This window comes from Primulina huaijiensis, chromosome 2 (genome assembly GCF_012295235.1).
Source record: "Primulina huaijiensis isolate GDHJ02 chromosome 2, ASM1229523v2, whole genome shotgun sequence".
Taxonomy (NCBI): Eukaryota; Viridiplantae; Streptophyta; class Magnoliopsida; order Lamiales; family Gesneriaceae; genus Primulina; species Primulina huaijiensis.
Window position 1 is genome coordinate 28,335,414 of NC_133307.1, and position 17,156 is coordinate 28,352,569.

At 34.5% G+C, this 17,156-nt stretch overlaps 2 protein-coding genes across 3 annotated transcripts; one reads left to right on the forward strand and one right to left on the reverse strand.

The window, feature by feature from the left end:
* Positions 1-3,019: 3,019 nt before the first annotated feature.
* On the reverse strand, positions 3,020-7,304 carry LOC140971311 (uncharacterized). Its single transcript, XM_073433522.1, has 6 exons — positions 7,128-7,304; positions 6,603-6,727; positions 4,951-5,047; positions 4,742-4,851; positions 4,082-4,156; positions 3,020-3,275 (listed from the first exon to the last, which is right to left on the reverse strand). Exons 1-6 carry the CDS (start codon positions 7,195-7,197, stop codon positions 3,225-3,227), a joined length of 528 nt encoding a protein of 175 aa, XP_073289623.1. The 5' UTR covers positions 7,198-7,304; the 3' UTR covers positions 3,020-3,224.
* An 823-nt stretch (positions 7,305-8,127) lies between these two features.
* LOC140971307 (uncharacterized) lies at positions 8,128-16,608 on the forward strand. 2 transcript variants are annotated; one of them, XM_073433511.1, is made up of 13 exons: positions 8,128-8,526; positions 8,891-8,953; positions 10,198-10,641; positions 11,295-11,366; positions 11,472-11,597; positions 11,715-11,924; positions 12,328-12,375; positions 13,364-13,525; positions 14,849-15,010; positions 15,281-15,374; positions 15,471-15,589; positions 15,708-15,752; positions 15,832-16,604. In XM_073433511.1, exons 1-13 carry the CDS (start codon positions 8,185-8,187, stop codon positions 16,063-16,065), a joined length of 2,121 nt encoding a protein of 706 aa, XP_073289612.1. In that variant the 5' UTR covers positions 8,128-8,184; the 3' UTR covers positions 16,066-16,604. The 2 variants fall into 2 exon arrangements, with proteins under 2 accessions (XP_073289612.1, XP_073289613.1); XM_073433512.1 differs by lacking the exon at positions 11,715-11,924 and having other exon boundaries at positions 15,832-16,608.
* Positions 16,609-17,156: the final 548 nt, after the last annotated feature.

Sequence of the window (17,156 nt, forward strand, 5' to 3'; positions counted from 1 at the left end):
CGCAGCGCAGATTTCCAGAAAAGCTCGCTCATATGCGCGTCCTTATGCACGCATTTGCGCGCCTTGTTCTGCCCATGTACGAAGAAAACAGCAAGTCGCGCGCATGTGCGCGTATTCTGGGCACACATATGCGCGGCATCTTCTGTAAAATGCTCTCACATGCATGCTGGCTTCTGTTTTTCGTGTGTATGTTCTTGTCAACAAAATTATTTTCAAATAAATTTTTTCCAAAAAGATTAATACGGTCAAAAAACCTCACCACACCACACCGCGCCGAGCCGAACAGGGCGGGCGCACGTGTGTTTAATTCACCGAGACCTAGCCTAGCAGCGTCTCCCCCCTTCCAAAAACTTCGGTACCTCTTGGGGCCCTAACCCATAGCACAAACTTTGAGTTATTAAGGAAGACCAAACTTGGCTTATTTCCAATGTGAGACAACTCCCACTCCCTTTTTCATTGACCCATTTTCATTTATCCAACACATATATTTTATTTTTTAGTATGATGTAATTTATATTTAAATTTTTTTACCAATTTTTTGAATTTATAAATTTTTTATACAAGCGTTCCGCAACCANCACCCACCATACGCATTTATGTGAGTACCATACGCATTTATGTGAGTACCGATGAAGAGTCATTCACCTATTGGATGTACAATTTTTCTATGTTTCATCACATTCAATATGTGAGTGTCGCATAATATATGTATGTATGTATATGAGTAGGTCTAATGTACAACTGTCTTATGAATCTATATCTGTGAGACAAATCGTCCTGGTCTATACCTGCAGCGAAAATTAATAATTTTGATATAAAAATAACATTTTTATCTCAAATCATCATATATTACACAATATATTTTTGACATAAAATTAATAATTTTCACTCAAATCAAAATGTATTAGATAAAAATTTTTTATAACATAACTAACAAAATGCTAGCATACATTTTCTTTGTAACATAATAATTAACAAATCAACATATATATCAACTTTTATAAAGATATGAAAGATCTATATGATCTAATTATATTAAAATATAAATAGAAATATTCCCAATATAACATAAATTAACACTCAAAATGCAATCTTTCTTCAACAATTTGTGCTGATTTTTTATGCATAAAATTAATAATATTTATTATTATTATTAATTACACGAGATGTCTCGATTTCCAATTCCTTTATATATATTTTCAAAAAGTCGTCAAAAGGATTACTAAATGCTACAGTTACATGTGGGGGCAATGGTCGGCGGACCCAGTCCACATTGCACCAGGTAGTCCCCATCTTTATAATTTGGGTTTTTTTTAAAAAATAATTTAAGTTTAAATTTTTTTTTCAAAAAAAATAATGTAAAAAAAAAACATTTCCAAAACTACTGCAATCTGCGCTTATGGAGCGCGGACGCTGCTCACGTGGAGCAGCATCCGCGCTTCGTAAGCACGGACGCTGGTCCACGTAAGCGACGGAATATTGTAGCGACGGAATATATATAAAAACCGTCGCTAATTAGCGACAGTTTATTAAACCGTCGCTTTATTGGATCAGCGACGGTTAACAAAAACCGCCGCTAAATGCCAAATACATACCTTCTCACACTCCACGCATAATTGTATCAACAGCGTGCACATGTACGTCGCGGATAATCTTGAACTTTCAACGGCTTGCAACTTTGCAGCGTACGATATACGCTGCGGAAAAAGAATTTGCGCGCTGCGAAAAGCCTTTTTGTTGTAGTGAAGATAGAGAAAAAAACAGACAGTAAGCTCATCAAAAAATAAGTTTTTTCAGGAACCTCTACTATTCAACCTATTTTTTTCAGTGATTCAGGGATACGCTGCGGAAAAAGAATTTGCGCGCTGCGAAAAGCCTTTTTGTTGTAGTGAAGATAGAGAAAAAAACAGACAGTAAGCTCATCAAAAAATAAGTTTTTTCAGGAACCTCTACTATTCAACCTATTTTTTTCAGTGATTCAGGGGTGACTGACTTTGGTTTGTTTGGTCAGCAGGATTTTAAGACTCCGTCTTGGTCGAACATACACAGTTTTACAAATTTGCTTAATGTTGGTCCGCAGCATCTTGTGCATGACATTCGACCACAGAATGATGTTGAGGAAAATGAACAACATTCAATTGAGATATCTCAGTCTTGATGAATTTCTTGTTTGTTTTTTTCTCTATTTTCACTACAACAAAAATGGCTTTTCGTAGCGCATATTGCACGCTGCAAAATTGCAAGCCGTTGAAAGTTCAATATTATCCGCGGGGTAGGGTGATATTTCCAATGAGCGACAGTTTGTAAACCGTCGCTGATTCCAATAAACCGTCGCGAAAATTAGCGACGGTTTATAATTTTAGACCGTCATTAATTAGCGACAGTTTTTATATATATTCCGTCGCTTACGTGGACCAGTGACCGTGCTCACAAAGCGCGGACGCTACACCCATGAGCAGCGCGGAAATGTTTTTTTTTTTTTACATTATTTTTGAATTTTTTTTTTAAAATTAAATTATTTTTTAAAAAAACCCTTATAATTTGTATATCTTTATAATTTGTATAAGACGACTCATCTAATATTGTTTAAAATAAATTTCAAAAAATAAAAATAAATTTCAAGGTTTTTTTCCCTAAAAAACCATATAAAAAATATTTATTGACAATTAATGAATCCGCCTCCAATCAAAATTTCTTCATGGTTCCGTCATCATCCCATCATCCTAAGTGGTGGAAGGAAAACAAACAAATATAATAAAATAAAACTCGAACAATTATAAATTTCCGTTGAATACGATTTGAGTCATGTAACTAGAGAAAAAAATACATCATATATGATCTCGTTTGATTTGGCCCAGGACCGGGTCGCGACAAGTACTCCTTGGTAACATGTCTTCCCATCCTGCGTTGTTGCATCTTCTTCAAATCTTCCCACATTTCATCTACTCATTTATCCAGTTTTTGACATCTTACTTTAGTGGGCAAGACAGTAGGAAGAAACCACCCAAAAAAAAAAATCTAAAAATAAATAAAATAAACATCACATAACATGATTTTAAGTTGGACACAAACCACGAATCCATTTCCCATATTTTCAACATCAAGAACAAGAACCATCAATTAGTGTTTGAAGGATCACATGTTTGATTATACAAGTAATTCGAGTCAGGAATGAGCCAAATATTGATGGAAAAGTTTGAAGGTGACATCTTTATCTTCTCTGATTAATCTACCGGAACTTCGACTTCCATCCTCAAGTCAGAATTGCCAAGAATCTGGATATACAGAAATCACAGGCTTTGAAAAATCGGGTGTGAGCCCGTGTGAAAAAAGGCGACTATATAACGAGCATTCAAAAAATAGCCTATTAAGACATGATTAAAAATTTGAACAAATCGGTTGCGTTGATGGTCCATGATGCAGCAGTTCTGATTTGGAGACTGAAACAAGCAATTTTCAGCTTTTCCATAACTCAATTGACTGTATCGAGTTAAGAATCTGGCTAGAGCTGAAGCCAAGCCTTGAGGAATCAAACAAGAGCTCATGTCGAGCTCATGAATACGTTATGGATATTATAGGGCATTAATATTAATATATTGCTTTGCATAAGGTGTTGTGTACACATTATGAACTAATTTTTGGGGAAAATATTTTTTTTAAAAAAAATTTCTTAAAGCATTTAAAAATTATATGAAAGTAATGACCATTTGCACACATATGGATGATCGAGGACTTGACGAGCTTGAGCTCGACTCACACCTACCCCTATGAATCATCTAAACAAAACTTACTCTCATGAGCTATTATTTCATTCATGACAGAATATATTTTGATCCGGGCAGACAGTAAAAATACCAATGGCACATGCTTTTTTGGTCGTTTTAAAAGAAGTTGAGAGATACAGCACAACCAAGTAATGCCAGCTTTAAGCCACTGTCCTACAACATTACACTACCAGAAGAAAACTTTGCAGTTGCACTGCTCCATTAAACCCAAATATTATTAATACATTAACCAAGAAACGGTTTTTAAGGCTCCACATTTCTTGAGAAGCATAAAAGAGACAAAGAAGAGATGTTACCTTCACGAAATCAGCTTGAACTAACAAGGAATCCTTTGTGTAGCCTGCTTCCTCGAGAACATGGGTAAGAACTTTCTGTATGAAAATGGCACCAGCATCATGTGAATTAGCATCAATCAACCATTAAGCCAAGTAGGAGAACACAATCCACCAAAAATATTAAAAGGGAAAAAACACCATCATATATCGAATGACAGTTCTAGTACTTCTGCATGATGAGCAATCCTATATTTTTCATATTTCAACAGCTTCGTTTCCTTCTTCAGATAACTCGACTATACCAACCAACAAATAAGGGTTCTTAATAGATTGTTCTTCCAGGGAGTAGAAGCCTAGTTAAAAAAACTTTACATGTGCCCAAAACATCAAGATTACATTTTGATACAAAACTTTAAAAAGTTTCTTATAATTTATAAAGACAAAAAGCACTGTTCTGATTTGAAAGAAAGCTGCGCGCAAGATTTTGTGTATTAACAGCAAGGCTTTGTGCTTTATACTTTTAATGATATTTATCTTATAAGATCTGGGGGCTCAGAAATTTTGATTATCCACAAGTTAGGAAGATATCCTTGCAAAAAAAAAAAAACTAGATGATGACAATAGTAGAAAGCCGCTTAATCTATCTATACAATAAAAAGTAACCACAGCAGGATGATTAACCTCTCTCTGTTGTTCAGATATAAATTGACCAGTCAAATCCCGCAATATGTCCAGCATTTCATTGAAAGTAACCTTTCCATTTCCATCCGAGTCATAAACCTTAAAAATAACTGGTAAAGGAAATTATATGCTAAGTCAGCCACAGGGGGAAAAAAGGAAACACTAATGAAAAGGGAGTGATACAAAATCTTCTATTTTGTAAGTCTTACATTCGACTTTTTGCTGCAAGCTTGTTCGAGAACTGAAAGCAGATAGGAATGCTACAAACTCTTTGAAATTAAGTCCATCCAACATCCTCAATAATCTCTGAGAACACAAAGGGTTAATAATTGAAACAACGCATGACTTTTATGAATATGAAAAAACAGATTCACTTTAATAAAGTCAAGTACATACATATTCAATTTGGTCTTTTCACTTTGTTTCACCTAGTAGCTAGTTTTCTCACTTGTAGAAAAACCATGGAGGGCAGTCTTATAAGCGTGCAATTTGCAGATATTTCATATGGAAAAGTCTACAACCACAACAGCCAAGTCAACAGGGACATGATCAGAGAGAACTGGTTTGGAGCCATTACAGTTTTCGCTCCCACGAAGTACTAGCACATGCTAGTATCTTATCTAGTTGCAAAAACATGCAAGGCAAGAACTCGTAGACTAACTGGCAGTCTACTGTCATTTGGGCGTGTTGCTAAGGGGGCGCTGGGTGCAATTCAATGCACCTGAAAATGCCGTGTGCGCACTCACATCAAAGAGGTGCACGCCTTACCTGAGGCACGCAAAGCGCCCTTGCTTGTCATGATACTTATTTTTTTTTTCTCACATAAATTGAATAGAATTTGAAGAATCATATCACAACCACCCTACAATTACCAGCCTCGGACTAGTGGGAAGCTCCAAGGAGTTTTATTTTCCATCTCTAAGGCATTTTTAGATTGATTTATGCTCTTTCTCTTGCATGACTTTCAATTTTTTTGCAAATCGTTAGATCTAAAATTTTCATTGTACTAATAACTCAGATTATTAATTTCATACTTTGTTAAACTCTTTACACATTATTTTGGCTTTATTGGCTGAACATTTGATTTTAGGGAAAAATATTTACCGCAAACATGTGGAAACATATTATCCCTGATAATCTTAATTTAGTAGTTTAATTCTTAATTTGAGATTCATATTTGAGAGTTTCTTTAATTTTGAAATTAACTCATCATATTTGAATTTGATTGAGAACTGCAATGACATATATCCTATCACCTCTTGGTGCGTGGACACATTTGAAAGACGCACAACTCACATTGTGTCTTGTGCCTCAGGCTCCAAGACCCATCGGCGTTTTGATGCACCTTGGTGCACTTAATAACTATGTTTTTTTATGAATTATAGATCGGGCTCCTATGGCTATTAATTACTTTTGCATTCATAATGAAGGATCAAAATTGGCAATTTAGGTCCTAAATTAAAGTCCTATATGATCACGGTCGATGCCCTCATTATTCTATCCAATCATCAATAAGTGGTATCATGGCTCTCAGTTCCAGCAGTTTTAGCTTTAAACATTCATTACCTTTAAAAGAAAACGTGAATTTCCCCCCAATTATTGACTTAACACAACACATCTAGCATCAGAAAAATTATAATATCTTGTAAAAATCATGTTCCAATCAACACATGCTCATAACAATAGTATAACATCAAATGGTTTCATAAGTTCCTCACAACTTGAATCTACTTATAACCATACATTTTGTGCCTCTGCCCTATTATCCGTTTGTTTCTTTTCTCATATTAGTTTGAATAGAGAATTCTAGACAGGAAACTACAAGATAAAAAGAGGGTTCCCATATGGCAGTTCGTATAACCTGAGAGAGGGGATTAACAGCGAATTCAGGTACAGTCATGATCTCCTCGGCAGAGATGAAGCCTCCCCCATTCCGATCCAACTGGCAGAACCGCTGATACAATGACACTATCTCCTGCTGCGAAACTATTAAGCATGCAAAGTGATCAATAAATTTTGTCCAAAAACTGGTAGGGAAAACAAAATGATTCCTAAACAATGATAATCATGAATTTATTTGCAATTTTCTCCGCATTATCATGTAAACTACTGCAAAACTATGAGAAAGTATATGGAAAAGAAACCCATAAATCTACAATCATTGGACCAACAAGATCATTCCAATCCAATTACTGTTGACCCATGAGAAAGCGCGAGGATAAAAACCCAACAAATCTACCACATAAGCAAGATTATTTCTTTGCGGTGTTCTAGGAATTGTCATTCAAAATACAACAGACCCATTAGACACCATATGCATAAGAAAGATCTAAAACAGAAAAAGTGCGAAAATATTGTAAACCAAGAGTGAAGTATGGGTGATTACAGGCATGATTGCAGTGTTCTTGGACTTCTTCAATATCGTATTGGGTGAGCATGGAAGAGGTGTTGCCCATTGTACTCCAATTGATCAACCAGAAGGTATGATTTTATTTATTTTACCAGGAGAAGCTATGGTTTCAAGATTGGGCGATTTTGGATTTTGATTTTGGATTTTATAAATAAACCTCAAAATTTCCATAGAATTCCAAATATGTCCTACCTTTTATTTTATTTTAATTTTTTTTTTTTGAATTCCGTATCCTTAAAGACGAGCAATGTTTTTAAATTAATACTTGAATGAAAATTTTATTATATTTTGTTTTTGTAGAAAAAATAATTGTATTATGGAGAATGAGATTTGTAAAAGAGAATTTGATATTTGACAAAGTTAATATTAGTAAAATCTTTATAATAAAGTATGAACTAATGTAGATGTGTAAAGATATATTTAAGTAATTTTAGACTTTTTGTTTTCATCTTTTTTTTTTTTTGGCATTTTGTTTCTCAAATTTGTTTCGAGATTAAAACATATTTTATGTTTCAAATTTAGTCTTTTCAAATATTCGATTTGTCAATTTTTTTTCTCTCCCATTAATTTTTTTAAAAAACTTTATTACAAGAGAGGAGAAGATTTGAATATAAAATTTCTATTTTCTTGACCAGTAGAAAATACTTTTAAAAAATTATAATATATACAAAAAAAATTTATCCTCCAAATATATTTTTTAAAGAATATTTTTGAGAACTTTTGTGATATTTTTATAATAAAAAGTGTTATTCCAGGAAAAAAAACTTTTGTAGAACTTTTAAGATCTTTAATAAAAATTTTGTATAAACATTTTAATAAATTTTACAAGTATTTGGCTAAACGGATATTTAATTTCATATCTTAAATATATTATATTATAAAATTTAATTTTAGAATCGTTCAAATACAAAAATAAAAATAATATAGTTTAATAATATTTATATTTACGAAGCAAAATGTTTAATTTATCCAACAAATCAACATATTTCTATATCCAACCAGCTACTGTATCAGCACGGAGAACGCTACAGCTATGCTCGAAATCTGTCGCCTCTCTTTTCCATTGAGGAATCTCTCCTTCCCAATTTCCAACTCCGAATACCCATTTCCATATGCCGAAAGACCCTTCAAGTTTCTGAAGTTCATTCAAATAAGAAGTGAAAAGAAAGCCAAAAGGACTGGAAGATTGAGGTACCCATCTGAGAAAAAGAAGCTAATGCCACAGCAACAGAATCAAACGGATGTTAAAGGAAAAATTGAAGGAATTTGGAGGATTTCAAACCTTGCAATTTCAGTTCATGAAGACCCCGGAAAGGACCACTGGGAGGTTTCGGAGGCACTGCTTCAAGAGATTGCCAAAGTTCTTGAATTCCCGGTATTAATATTGGAACCTAACATCTAGTTATTGAAGTTGACGTTTTGGTGAATATTATTTAGTTGTGTCAAGAATGAGGTTGTATCCAGTTTTATGTTTTATTGGTTTAAAATTACTGCCATTGTTGAGTACCACTGGGTTTCAAATTTGATAATACATGTATATTTTACATGCATAAGTTTGCGCTGAGAAAGTACATTGAGTTGCCGCCCAGAAAAATTCCTGGGTAGTCCTTGCTTATATGTTCAAAGTTGGAGAACATGCGGCGTTAAACTTTGTGCTCAGAAAACTTTTGTAAAACTTTATACTTGTTTATTTAAATGCAGTAAAGATTAGATGGTTATTTGATTTCCTTATCTTTCAGGTTGCGTCAATGTTGCCAGCAGAGGCATTCACGGTGATTAGAAAATCATTTGATGCGAGGAAGGTGTGTAAAGCAGGATAGGGAGAATTTTTGGTTTTCATCTGTGCATTATCTCTGTCCTTTTGGTTTTGTTTCTGCTGTGCTTTGTATGGAAGCTTACTTTTAAATAGATATAAATTACGTGTTAGGATCGGTGACAAGATGGCAACTGTATACAGAGGATGAACAGACCATTTCAAAACTTTGGTTGATTTGAAAAGAATTTTTTCCAAGTTATTGCCTCTTCTGGGCACGCAGTCTTAGTACCTTTGGTTCTTGAATTGGTAAAACTTGAATTGAATACAAAGAACTTAGATTGACTACCATTCAGATAATTGTGCTAAAATTGTGGAACTAATTCTCTAAGAATTAATTTGTTTGTGTAAATAAGTTTTGGTCAAACGTGCAATTTTGTTTGCGTAATGCAAAGCAATAAGGTACATAGAACTGTAAGGAAAAGCAAGAGTGTGTAAAAGTTCGAAGGCTAAGCCTTGAATGCTTAAATCAGACAGCTGAAATTTGTAAGTTCTATGTAAATTTCAGTTATAAAAACCTTCACTATCTATAGTTTTGAATCGGTGGAATTCTTTGATGTTCAAAAATCTGCTTGGGATAATTTTATTCATCGCCCAACTTTCTCTGGTATGGCTTGAGCTTGTTGTTTTTGTAGGGGAATTATTTACCCTTTTTGCACTTAAACTATCGCACTAATTTTACCCAAAACTTTAAATATTATTTTTCGAATATGAGCAAATCTCTGTGCTGGATCTTGTCTTTTCTGATATTCATATAGTTTGGTGGGGAGAAAGCACTGTCTTTGCCGTGCAACTGCTCTTGATGCTTTCAGTCAATACCGAATAATTTCTTTGTTGGATAACTTATTGTCTAAGTTGTCAGACTTTCCCTTTTTTCATCAGTTCTAAATTTCAGGTGTGAACCAAACTGAGCTTGCTTTGAGCAGCTTCATCTCAGCTATTCTCGATACAAGTACTCCGTATTACAAATTTGAAACAAATCAAGAACAAGGGCATCACAGTTCTATCACAATCTAGATCATAAAAAAGACTTGCAAAAACTGGTTGCACTTTTAATAGCAAAAATAAACTATTTACTCCTTTTTATAACTTTCTTTGCCTGGTCATTTTGGGACCAACTGTATGTTGATGGGATGATGAACAATTGTTTTTAGGATAAATGGTCATTTTCATCATGTTCCTTCAGTTTACTAGAAACATTTGCTCATATGCTTGTTTTTTGAATAACCTCAGTTGCAGAAGGAGCCAAAGTTTGTGTACACAGTGCATATGGATGTTAATAAACTCCTTAGCTTGGAACCTCGTACCTTGGAGTTCATTTCTGAACTGGAACCAAAAATTGGCCATCTGGAGTTTTTGCATGATGACTGTGTTTTTGATGATTTAATGAGCACAATAGTCAACAACAGAAAGGTGAATGAAGCTGCATCTTCTACAGGAGTTGTTCACAGAGACCACGTAATGGAAGCTAAAACACAAACTATAATTGAAAAACCCAAAGTAGTAATTGTTGGTAGTGGTCCCTCAGGCTTGTTTGCTGCTCTTGTACTTGGTGAACTTGGTGCGGATGTTACACTTGTTGAAAGAGGGCAAGCTGTAGAACAAAGAGGTCGTGACATTGGGGCTTTGGTGGTCCGTAGAAAGTTACAACTGGAAAGCAATTTTTGCTTCGGGGAGGTCATATCTTGATCTTGTTCAAGGTTTTTCCAGTATCTATGTTTTATTATTATTGTGCAACAAGCTTCAGAGTAAGTAAATGAAACTTACCTTATTGAATTTTATGTTAAATGCTAGAAACAAACAAAACGATGGTGAAATAAATAATAATAAGACTTCATAATGATTTGGTGTTTAAATAAAATATGTTTCTAAATTAGATACAACCATTTTTCAAGTGAATCTGTTTCTCAATTCTCAGTTATCATTTGTCTGTGAAAGTCACTGCGGGATGTTCGAAAATTAGGATAAACTTGTGGGATGGTGGTTATATGCGCCTCTCATTTACTGGGTCATACATGATTTGTGGGAACAAGACAGTTCCTTCTCCTATTGTCAGTTTTCTTAACTAACGTGAGCTTATGTTTCGTCATGCTCCTCGTCCTGTATATTTACTATTTAATTCTAACAATGGTGAAGTGGAAAATAAGATTTATTCTATTTCTTCTTTTATCTATGTTGTATTCTAATTTTAAATACGGATGCATAAAAAGCTTCATTTACTATTATACGTTTTCTTTTTTGCTATCTTTAGTTCTTATTCATTACCATAATTTCTATATTCCCTCCTTTTGTTGCTGATGTTCGTTTATTAAAAAACTTATGGGTGACAGGGTGGTGCAGGTACTTGGAGTGACGGAAAGTTAGTAACAAGAATTGGAAGAAATAACAGTAGTGTTATCACGGTCAGTGTCTCTCACGGCATCATCTAATACCTTTTCCTGTACATATTTTGACACTTTCTGCTGTTAATCGATGGCCTTTTTTTAAAATCTCTTTTACATATTTAGGTTCTGAAGACATTGGTTCATTTTGGAGCTCCATATAGCATATTGGTTGATGGGAAACCTCATCTGGGAACTGACAGATTGATTCCCCTTCTTCGAGGCTTTCGTTTATATCTGCAGAAATTGGGTGTGAGTCCATTATAGGATGTGGTAACTGTAACTAGATCATGTTGTTTTTTTTGTTGCTACAAGTGTATGTTAATCGTCTTGTTCATCTTTTTTGTTCTCTTAAATCGATATGCTTAGGTGACTATTAGATTTGGGACAAGAGTAGATGATCTGCTGGTGAAAGATGGATGTGTCGTAGGTGTTAAAATGTCTGATTCAAGAGAAGGTGCGTCCTGTTGCGAGGAGTTAGGATGTGATGCGGTTGTTCTTGCAGTCGGGCATTCTGCACGTGACACTTATCAAATGCTTCTTTCACACAATGTTGACGTGGTTCCGAAAGAATTTTCTGTGAGCTTAAAAGCATTTTGGTTTTGTTTTGGTCTTTGAGCAACTATACTGTGATATTTTTTTATTGGTCTGTTAAAATTAGTTGAACTTCTGAACTAAATCGCTGTAGTTATATATCGATATGGAACTTGGAGATGACAAATAAAAAAACACTCCGTTGTTTTTTATGCTTTCTATGCGGAGCAGATATTTTTTGATGGAGTAAATAAAAAGCTGTGCTTCATCGTTATAAAAGTAATTGGTTTATTATCTGATACTTTCAACTGCTGTAGTTTTGCCATTAGAGTGCTCTGTTGGACTTGCACTGCAAAATAGTGACTCAATCTAGTGTCACAGCTGACCTACCATTGCTACAGATATTTAAATATATTGTAATTTTTCTTACTTTCTTTTAACTTAACAGGTTGGCCTGCGGATAGAACACCCTCAAGAATTGATAGATGATATTCAGGTATTCTTTTAACTTAACAGGTTGGCCTTGTTCAATTACTGTTGGTCATTTACTCAAATGTCCATCCTTTTAGAGGACATTTTAAATCAATTAACTGCTGCTTCCCAGTTTTCGTCCTTGGATATGCACTTCCAACTGCTTGAATAAATTTGGATGCTATTTCAATAATATTTTGTTCACTCAGTTACAAAAACAGGAGAAAGAAAGGGAAGAAGGCTAATCATGAATCTCCCATTGCAATTTTGAATAAATAAGACTCTAACTTTTGCTTGCTCAATAACATAATTGGTGCAAAGTCCCATTTGCTTATGGTAATCTTGTGATTGAAGATAGTCTGGTGCATGCCTCGGTGTGCACTAGAATCATAGCCCTAGTTTCATGCTCTACTCTAAAGGCGCAAACAATTGGATCAAATTTAATATTAAAAAAGTAATGATTACGTTGGGAATTTTGGGGAAAAAAATTGGAAATAAATTGTCTGTTTGGTTTTATTTGGAACAATATTTCTATAAATTTTGAAACATGTCAGAAATTGTGAAATAAAATTATTGTAAAATAGTGTTTTTTCTGTTAGATTATGATATGATACTAGAGTATTTTTGCAAAATGATAAACATTTATTTAGAAGTAATGATTATGTTGGGAGAAATGAAAAAGATGAAAAACATGAATAATACTGTTTGTTTTTATTTTGGGGGAAGGGAAACATTTCTAGAAAACAAAGACAAGCCCTGAATGTTTAATGTTTACAGAATCTTGTAAACACTCTTCTATTAAGGTTTCAAAAATTCCATTAGAATTTACCTTGCACTTCAGTTTCTGGTGCTCAGTTATCCAAATCTTAATTTTCTAGGTTTTTCCCCTGCTAACACTACTCTGGTTCTGACCAAGTATTTATGCTATACTTGTTTTGGGTGCTTGTGCAATTTTTCCATTGTTCTTGAATGGTACAGCAACTGAATCTGAATTTTATTTTTACAATATTCAGTATTCTGGATTGGCTGGTGAGGTTCAGAGAGGACGAGGGAAAGTACCTGTGGCAGATTACCAGGTTGCAGAGTATGTCACTCCAAAAGAAAGGAATACAACCTCAAACTTTGATGCAACAGGTCGCAGTTGTTACTCCTTTTGCATGTGTCCAGGTGGCCAGGTAGAATCCTCTACATCTTATTTATTTAGCTACCTATAGTTCCATCCGTTCATTATCATTTCTGTTAATCAGAAAATTATCATTCTAAAAAAAGAGTTTAGCATTCGAAGAAGTAGAGGCTACATATGACAATTCACTTCTTTTTCTTTTAGATTTTGTGCTGCCGACCACGTGAAACAACATCCCTAAAAAATGTAACTAAATTATTACCTACCACTAAATAAATTAACTCGATATATAAGTAAGAAAAAAAATGTAGATTCAATATTATTCTTATATTTGTTTGAAAAAGTTATTGCGCAGACATATGGACAAACATATATTAATATGTGCATTTTGGTGCAGTCTGAAATATGAACTACCAGACCTATGTGTTCAATTAAACAAACCCAAGATCAACAATCAGACATTAAATCCACCAGATGCAATGCAGTTCAGGTTGGGCCAATTGGTTGTAGTAATCCTTCGGTTTATTTAACTCTCCTAGCTTTACCCACAATCAAACAAGCACTTTCCCAGGTTACTTACCTAAGCAAGTAGTCTATAAAAGTTGCTCACCGATTATAAAGAAGCTTTTATACTCGATGAATGTAGCCTTCTTCAAAGTTCAGCCTCATCATACCAAAACTGATATTGAAGGGGAGATCATAAATACAAGAATGCTAACTTTCGGAAAATGAGAACCAAATCCTCAACCATCCATTTAGTCCATCACAAATTCTGTCGTCTTTTGAACTCTGAACTACAAATCAAGCCTATATTGTCGCTGGCCTATAACTTGACATGAGACACCCCTTCGAAATTTATAAAGTTCTTTCTTCATATGAAGTCAATTTTCGAATGAAATCATATTTATTTTTTTCCTAGCTCAATCTTTTCAGTTTCTATGATCATGAAAATCCAATAAGGAATTATTGATGGGAGCCCTATTTTTAAGTGCTCTTGTAGTCTTGTTGTAATTCAAGAACATGAGGCATGAAATGCTCCACAATTTGCTTCGGTATTTTCTCCAAATAATATTAAATGTGTAAGCATCAAACACTCCTTGCTTTTTCTCTCCATCAGCTTGCTTAATCTTTGTGTGTATCAGTATTGCCCAATATTTTATTTCATCTATTTTTATAGCTTCACAGTTTCATCGGGCATCCAAAAGTTATCCACTGATCCCAAGCATTTGCTGCATGGATTATCAATGTGGACTATGTCGTGTTCATTCAATGATCACTCCAATGGAAATATCTATTGCTGAATTTTTGTATTCATCTATTTTGAAGCCTTGATTTCTTGCCACTTCAATGGATTTATATTGCACATGTCATGCAGGTGGTTCTCACCTCTACAGATCCATCGGAAATTTGCATCAATGGAATGTCATTTTCTCGGCGTTCCTCTAGGTGGGCAAATGCAGCACTTGTAGTGACCGTGTCCTCAAAGGATTTGGAAGCTTTAAATTTCCATGGTCCTCTAGCAGGTGTTCAATTTCAGGTAACTTTGGTATTGCATATGTTAGCTTATATTCACCTGTACTTTAAGTTTCTTGAACAATTTTATCTTCAGTCCCGTTCTCTATTTGTAAATTTATCTGGTGCTAAGTTTGCAAGTCTTCCGAAGATGTCATCGCACTAGATTCTGGTTAGATTACCATAGTTTTGCCTTTTGATTTTATTAGCAGCTCAATTACTGTTCTTTGTTTTCGCAACCATATCTCATTTTGTTTGTGAGCTTGTTTAAACGATTCTACATGCACTATTTTAGAGAATGTTTGAGCGAAAAGCAGCTGTGATGGGTGGTGGCAGTTTTGTGGTTCCTGTGCAAAAGGTGACCAATTTTCTGGACCATCGATTATCAGGTGGAACAATTTGTTTTCTCCTTGCCTTCTTTTTTTCGTTTCCTGCGGCTTTAACTTTCTTCTCAAGGACTATACTGAACTTCGTTTACTTTGCAGGCACATCGTTGCCACCATCTAGCTATCGTTTGGGTGTGAAGCCGGCATGTCTTCATGAATTATTTCCGATTGAAATTACTGAAGCTTTGCAGAATGCAATTCTAATGTTCGACAAAGAGGTTTTGATTGATCACCTTTATTGCATATTTTTTTATCTTCATTTTGAACCACTTTTCAATTTTCATCAAACTCTAAGATACAACTGTTGATATTTTAAAACTATTTTGGAGCTTGCAGTTGCCAGGATTTGTCTCAGACAATGCACTCCTTCATGGAGTTGAGGTATTGCTAATTTAGTCATAGTTTTCTGTTCACGTCGCATCATAAAATAGGTTTTGATCTGAGTTTCTTGTTGCCGCAGACTAGAACTAGCTCTCCCATCCAGATAACTCGAAAAAGTGATACTTTGGAGAGCACATCATTAAAAGGGATGTATCCTATCGGAGAAGGAGCTGGATTTGCTGGTGGAATAGTGAGTGCTGCAGTTGATGGGATGCATGCCGGTTTTGCCATAGCGAAAAATCTTGGTCTCTACACTGATGATATAGAGTCCATTATGGGAAAGGCCCCGAAACCAGGATTTGTCAAATACTGAAGTCATTCTTCACTACCGTTTCCTGAATTGTCATTTCGCTTGTTGCTCATTAGCTGATATATTACTCGTTGCATCTACCCTAATCAACCTTGATGGTTGAATAGCTTTGAGTCACAGTAGATTTTTAAAAAACGCGTTAAAGGGTACCGTAAACATAATAAGCCAACCATAATTTTTTTCTAACAATTTATGTTTCCATTCGAGGAATATATTTATCGTCCAACCCTGTCTTTTTTCTAGTTTATTCGATTGTGTGCTGCTAATATTTTGATATTCAGGATGACAGACGGAAATGGAGTGCATCGATGTTGGTTAGGTATGCGGCTTTGTTTCTCCGAGAGGATGGAAATAGGTAGGTAAATAACAACCTTGGGTGAATCCATAGCGCGGTCTGCTAGGCTGTCCTGATTGAAAACTCAGCTGAATAAAAGGATGAAGGATCTGATGTATTAATGGTTATTTCAGTTTGTAGTTGTAACATATAAGAAGGATGAAGGATCTGATGAACGAATGGTTGTTTTTATAAATTTATTTTTTAGATGTTAAAAATGTTAACAAGTTACATTTATTTTTATGTACGTTAAAGAGATGATTTTATTTTGAGAAAAAAACACGAACGAGTCGAGAAGACAAGAATCGTGAGCAGTTTAAATTATAAGTTAAAGACAAAGACAAGTATCATCGTAAATGATTTTGTCGCAAAAGATTCAAACCCCACACGAAATTATCATATATCCTAATACATATATTTGTCCTCAAAAAGCACTAAACCCACCAAGCTAACAAGTAGGTCATCATCAACAAAAAAAATTTCAATCAAGAATTTAACTAATAAACCCTGCAAATTAAAGTATTATAATTTATTGGCCATGAACTATTAACTTAAAAAAAATGGCACTGAATGGAATTTTTAAAAAATTTGATCAATTGCCTTTTCATCTTTACAGCTTTGTTCTTCTTGGCAGGAAAAAAAAACCCAATAAAACTAAGTGAAGAACATGCCAAGGCATGATGGAATGATCTTGTTGCGTGTTATTTGGCACATAAGTTTGCCCACCACATAAATATCCATCTTCTCCATTAAATATTCA